Raw genomic sequence first — 6,992 nt, forward strand, 5'->3', positions numbered from 1 at the left:
AGACTTTTTCAAAGTTTGTATGCATGTGGGAGCACCCGAGACCCAAAACAACACCCCAAATCCCAGGAAATGTGTTGTTTTATATTAAGTCCCCTTTAAGGTTTTCTGATGTTGAGGTGTGCTGTATTTATAGGAAATAAACAAAATAACGCCACCGAATTTGAATTTTTAATCAGGCAGCATGACACCGTCACACAATTCACAATTTGAGGCCGGCAAATCATTGCGTTAATAATAATTTAATATTGTGCACAGTGTAGTGACGCTGTTGTGACACAAGATGGAGCCAGTTGTTTGCCTTTTGGTAGGGACCAAATTTCGGACTGGACATCATATTGGCTTCTCATGATATTCTCATAGGCCAACATGTTTATGACAAATGGGGGAATCCCACAACAAACATTTGCAAAAAAAGGAGGCAATAAAAAAAAATACATAGTTATATAAGGCCTACGTCTTCAATTGTTTTCAATATGTCTTGTCATGTCCTAATCAGGTGTGTAAGGACTGTGGTATAAAGGAAGGTAGTCTCGTTCACTAATTTGCACCCATAGCGCCTTGGAATCCTGTTCCGCCCGAGTATTTTTATTTATAACCTTTTTTAAGACAGTGTCATTTCAACTGACCATAATTCCGATGGTTTCTGTTATACGTGCAATAGCTCATATTGCAATCAAACGCCCCTTCGCCCCATTCCCCTATGAGTAGTAAAGGCTGGTTTATGCTCGGTTACGTAAGCGTAAGCGCAAGCGCAAGAGGCCCTTGCGCGCCCTTGCGCCCCCCTTGCGCGACTTCTCACGTCTTGCGTGCGTCGGGCGATTTTTCTAGACTTGCGTCATTTTTACGTAAGCTCTTACGCGAGCCGCCCAGCCTGCAAGGCTGTGATTGGTTTGCTGGTCTGGTTACTACTTCCTGTCTGGAGTATCACCCGGCAGGCTCATATACAAAAGCATTAACCTGAAGTGAAGTTAACTTTGCTGCCAACACATTATGTCGTTTTAAAATGTAGAGAGATATGCACATTTACACAACCCCAATGATCACAACTTCATCACCCCTGTTCCTCTGTCTGTTGCCATCATTCACTGTGTATGGGGAGAACACGATCTGGCACATAAACAAACCAACGACTCCCACAGACAAAGACGTCATTCTCGAGGTCGTCTTCAACGAAAAACTTTCCTCCACATATTACTCCACCTACTGTTCTGGCGGTAAATTGCTTGGCAACACGCGCAACACGCGCAACCTAAAAGGGAGCATGAATTGCTTTGAGTAAATTTTGCGCAACAACGTAACACCAACGCTGAAGCATGCAGCCGCCTTTAGGCTCACCACGTCTGCGGTGCGCAAACCTTTGGCTCAGTCATCTTTTGGGGATACGTAGTAGTCTGCTAATCTCTGGCGTCCAGTTGGTGGAAATCCCCACGTGGTTTGTACTCTTGTATAAAAACTTTGGGTGCGCTGTGTCCCTGTGTCGTGATCCCAGGCCAGAGGAGGATAGACGCCAAGGCAAGAGCATCTGTGAGGACGCGCGGATCTGTCCACTCACCGACACAGAGGACAGACTACCGAGAGAGACACCAAGAGAGTCTGCATAGCGCACTTAATGATTGAACTTCAAGACGGACTCATTTGGTTTCCCAAGTTGTTGCGCTGAGACTGATTTTTTGAATGGGAAGGGTGCACTTTTAACTTTTTTGCGCATTTTGGACACCGGCATTCAAAGCATTGCAGACCGTTTGGATGAGCCTTAATCTTCATCTTCTTCTTTGATTGTTTTGATAAAGTGCAAAGAGAAAGCGTTGACAATCCCAGCTGACCTGACGGCAACAGTTTGGAGACTATCCGTGCTGAAATCAAAGCGCTGGTCGACTGGATGACTGTTCCTGAGGCGAACGAAGCATGGCTGCAGAATTAGACTCACTATGACTCGGATTATCAAGCCAGCGTTTATGTGATCAATCTGGGAATACACGCCCTCACTGTTGGATTTAAATTGACATTTTATAGAGTTTTGAAATTGACATATTATAGAGTGATCACACGCGTTAGGCTTCAGCTCTGCGCGTCATCCTTGTTTGTTATATCTTTCAGAGACGTTTTGCCCAATTAAAAAAAAAATGTGCAAGTCCACGCAAACACTCTCATGTTTATTGGCCTGCATCCTCTATACCCTGTGCTCTGTGCTGGCCGACGGCACGGAGACGCAGACCCAGGCGTCCCAGGAGGGGTGCGCGTCGTGCGGCTTTAGAGCGCCCGACCAGTCGGAGCGAGTGGATGTGGACTTTCTGGAGGCGGTGAAGAGGCACATCCTGAACCGACTGCAGATGCGGGAGAGACCCAACATCACCCACCCTATACCCAAAGCATCCATGGTGACCGCCCTGAGGAGACTCCACGCTGGGAAAGTACGCGCGGACGGCCGGGTTGAGATTCCAAACTTTGACGGCCAGGCGGCCTACAATAACGAGATACAAGAGGAGAGTTCGGAGATTATTAGTTTTGCTGAATCAGGTAATTATGAACGGTTTTATCGATCTCAACGGTCTCGCATTGACCCCCCACTGAACCGGTGCGCAAGGCTCCGTATATTTCCAATTACGCACAGCCAACCCGCGGCGTTCACATGTTACACCAACACAATTTGATCACATTTGATGCAGTCATCATCATTTGAATGGCTTAACATATCATCAGCCATCCTCGTCCTTATAACATCACATCACTAGAATCCTGCCTCGAGCATTTTTTGAAGTTCTTGTGTTGAGGTTTTGGTGGATGTTCTTGTGTTGAGGTTTTGGTGGAGGTTCTTGTGTCATGGGTCTGGTGGAGGTTCTTGTGTTGACGTCCGTGTTGAGGTTCTGCTGTATGTTCTTGTGTTGAGGTTCTGGTGGAGGTTCTTGTGTTGAGGTTCTGGTAGAGGTTATTGTGTTGAGGTTCTGATGTTAATGCTTCTTCCTGCTTCTTCCTACTGTTGGACATCAGAAGGACCGAGTCCTTGAATTACCTCTATGTGTTGTCCAGGGGACAAAAAGTACTCTGAATCCAATTTCATCACTAAAGCTTTGCTCACACTCAATACTTGAATGTATAAAGCCCTCTTTTAAAGCAGGACAAAGTCCCCCAATTGGCCATTGGTCTCTTCCTCTTAGAATGTGTATCTAACTAATTCTTAGAAGGCAAAGAGAATCTCTCTCTCTCTCTCTCTCTCTCTCTCTCTCTCTCTCTCTCTCTCTCTCGCTCTCTCTCTCTCTCTCTCTCTCTCTCTCTCTCTCTCTCTCTCTCTCTCTCTCTCCTTCCCTCTCCCTCTCACACACACGTACCTTCGCCCCCCACTTCACCACCGCACGCACACTCACGTACACAGACATAGGCTAACGCACGCACAAGCGCATCCGAAACAATCGCCGCAAGTATGGAACGGACCTGTAATTATCTTTTTCCGCCCGGGATCTCCCCGCAGTAAACGAGACGTTAGGCTAACAAAGTAACAATCATTTTTTCGGAAAGAAAAGTATTTTTAAAATAAGGCACTATTGCCCAACCCCCGCTGGTACAATTAGCCCTCAACCGCTCCCGCTTCCCCAATAGGAGTGATCCGAGCAGCTTCATGACAAGGGAACAAAAGGCGACCAATTATTATGAGAGCACTGCGCGTTCGTGCTCAACCCAACATGTCAACATTCAGAAAAAAAAGAGGGAAAACAAAGGGAATCGCTCAGAATAATGCATGAGACATTCGGGCCCTTGCCGGTTCAGTGTGTTGGAGATCGAGGGGCGCAGGCTGGCATTGTGAGTGTGTGTGTGTGTGTGTGTGTGTGTGTGTGTGTGTGTGTGTGTGTGTGTGTGTGTGTGTGTGTGTGTGGGTGTTGTGTGGTGTGTGTTTGTGTGTGTGTGTGTGGTGTGTGTGTGTGTGTGTGTATGTGTGTGTGTGTGTGTGTGTGTGTGTGTGTGTGTGTGTTTCACATGCATTTGTGAGTGTGTGTGTTTCTGTATGTGTGTGCATGTTCAAATGTTTATTTGCATGGATGTTTCTGTGTGTGTGTGTGTGTGTGTGTGTGTGTGTGTGTGTGTGTGTGTGTGTGTGTGTGTGTGTGTGTGTGTGTGTGTGTGTGTGTGTACTTGTGTATGTGAGCTTGTACATATGTTTAAGGTTGTGTGTGTGTGTGTACGCATGCGCCAGTGTCTCTGTGTGCCCATGTGTGTGTGATTTGTGTGCATGCGTGTGGACGCATGTGTATGTGCATGTCAGTGTGTGTGTGTGTGTGTGTGTGTGTGTGTGTGTGTGTTTTTGTGCATGTGCATGTATGTGTGTGTGTGTGTGTGTGTTTGTCCTTACGCCCAGGCCTGCAAATCCGCTGTGTATCTGCCGTGCACGGCTCGCAGCGCATGTGTCCCTATCGCAGTTTTCCAAAGAATGCTTTTGTCATCACGGAGGTTCAGCAGGCTTCTTTGCGTCTTTTTTCCTTTCTTTTTTTTCTAAATCTTTTCTTCCATTCTTCCCCAACACCTTTGAGCCTTTGTGTGGCATTGTACCGTGGAGCTGGCGTGTCTCCCTGCTCCCTGCTCCCTCGACCCCCTCGGCCTCCTCCACAGCCAGCTGGCTCGCAACCCCCCGGGCCCAGGCTGCCAGCCAGGGGCATGGCTCAGGGACAGGGCCCAGAGAAGGGCTCTGAGGCTGGGGTAGGGGATGGTGCAGGGAGGGGGCAGGGGGTCTCTGTCTTCCCCAGCCACCACCTTCCATCACCCTGGAGGTTGGTGGAAGGGAACCTGCGTCTGAGCAGTTGGGTTTGTGATCTTGACGGAACATAGGGTGCTGCTGGGTGCTGGGGTGATGCTTGAGGTGGAGAGTGGGCAGGATATGTTGGCCCAACAGGAATACAGTGGGTTCGCTACTCAGACCGCAGGCTGAAAAATGTTTACCAGCAAGTCTCACCATGCTCTGTGTGTTTGTGATGGGAACAACGGAAGAGGGCCGGCCAGGGGCCTCTGCCCGGCTGCCTGGGGCCCCAGAGGTCTGGGTGCCTGGGCAGGTGAGGGAAATGTGCCATCCTTCCATCTCCCCTGACATGCTCCCATGGGCCGAGCAGGGCAGAGGGATTCGGTGTCCCGCACTCATGGGAGCGAAGCGGCGAGCACAGAGCCACAGAACACAAGAGAAGGAGGGACATATATGAATAAATATATATATATATATATTTATAGAGAGAGAGAGAGAGAGTGGGAGAGAGAGAGAGAGAGAGTGGAGAGAGAGAGAGAGGAGGGAGAGAGGGAGAGATGGAGAGAGAGAGAGAGGAGAGAGAGGAGGGAGAGAGGAGGGAGAGAGGGAGAGAGAGAGAGAGAGAGGAGAGAGAGAGAGAGAGAGAGAGAGAGAGAGAGGGAGAGATGGAGAGAGATAATGATAGAGTGGAGAGAGACGGGGGGAGAGCAATAAAGGAAGAGATAGTGGAAGATTGAGCGAGATGCAGGAAGAAAGAGAGTGAGATGGAGAGTGGAGGAAAAAAGAGAGAGGGAACGAAAGAAAGGGGCATTGGAAAATAAAGAGGCACATCAGGCTCAGATGCCCGCATCTCGATTGCCCGCTGCGAGTGCTGTGACCCGGTGAACTCGCGGTGACCGGGCCGAGACATGGAATTAAGACTTCATTATAGGATATCATTAACTCTGGGCCCGTTGATGCAATGGACAGGGTTCAGCAGTTTATTTCAGGACAGGTCTTTCACGGGGTGCTGTCAATCACCTGCATCGGATCCTGGAACCGGTCCAGACATTTTCCACACTCCGCTCTCCTGTCCAGCCCCTTCCCCCCTTGCTGCCTGCAGCTCTGCAGTGGAGCTGTAGACTGCCATTAAATTTTGATTACGGCATCATTGTTGAAACCCTGCCAGTGGTGAATTGTTAAGCAGGGCAGCGAGCAGTGCAGTGTACTCCCTCCAGTGGCGTTTCCATCTCAGCCCGTTTCCTCATTCATGGGAACCAGAGAACACAAGAGTGACGCTCCCCTCTATGTGTGTGTGTGGTGTGTGGGTGTGTGTGTGGGTGTGTGTGTGTGTGTGTGTGTGTGTGTGTGTGTGTGTGTGTGTGTGTGTGTGTGTGTGTGTGTGTGTGTCTCCCTCTCTCATATTTTTTGATCTTTCCCAATCATTCTTCTACTTTCCAAACTCCCTCTTCACTTCTTTGTCTCTCCATCTCCCTTCCTCTCTCTCTCTCGCTCTCCCACTCCGTCCTAAAGATTTGAATTGTGCCGCCCGGGGGGATGTCTTGTTTGTATACTGAGCACGTGCAGGTGTACTTACAGGTGTGGTGTACGCCACCCTTTTTCCAACTGAAGCAGAGACCGAGAGGGCCGACACCCTGCTCTGAGCCACACAGCACCACACCTTACCCCACCCCGAATCGCGTGTGGTCTTGTCGACAGTGACTCTGCCTACCAACTACCTGCCTACCTACCTGTTCAGGTGTACTTACCTACCTAACACCTACCTACTTACTTATACCGCTATCTACCTCCCTACATACCTTGGTTTGCCTTCTTAGCTACCCGCCTATTAAATACCTGCCTACCAGTACCTACCTACCAACTTAACTGAATACCAACCTATACTAACCTGCCGGCCTGTCTACCGACTCACCTATACCAACCTGCCTGCCTCCCTACTTATCTACCTACACCTACCTGTCAACCAACTCATACCTACCTGCCTACCTGTCTTCCAATACCTACCTATCTCCCTACCTATCGACCCGTATCTGTCTATCTACCTACCTACCTACCTACCTAGACCTGTCTATCTACCTACTTATATTGACCTACCTATAACTGCCTTCATAACAAACTGTGAAGCTAGCACAGGTGAGAACACAACAGTCTTGCTATTCATCCACTCAAGCCAAACCACAAGCCCTCATCCTGCTGCTAAGATCACACTGTAGCCCTGGCTGTTCCGCGTTGGCCATACAAAGGACAGTCACAGGTCTATGACTTTGTT

General features: G+C 49.0%; 1 protein-coding gene across 1 annotated transcript in view; it reads left to right on the forward strand.

Annotated features, from left to right (window-relative positions):
- Nucleotides 1-1,376: 1,376 nt before the first annotated feature.
- The window catches only part of inhbb (inhibin subunit beta B), an 11,083-nt gene continuing 5,467 nt past the window's right edge, over nucleotides 1,377-6,992 (forward strand). The window contains exon 1 of the mRNA XM_056580273.1: nucleotides 1,377-2,517. Within this exon, the coding sequence (XP_056436248.1) occupies nucleotides 2,124-2,517 (394 nt within the window). The 5' untranslated portion in view covers nucleotides 1,377-2,123. The remainder of the gene's footprint in view (nucleotides 2,518-6,992) is intronic.

This window comes from Gadus chalcogrammus, chromosome 20 (assembly GCF_026213295.1).
Source record: "Gadus chalcogrammus isolate NIFS_2021 chromosome 20, NIFS_Gcha_1.0, whole genome shotgun sequence".
Taxonomy (NCBI): Eukaryota; Metazoa; Chordata; class Actinopteri; order Gadiformes; family Gadidae; genus Gadus; species Gadus chalcogrammus.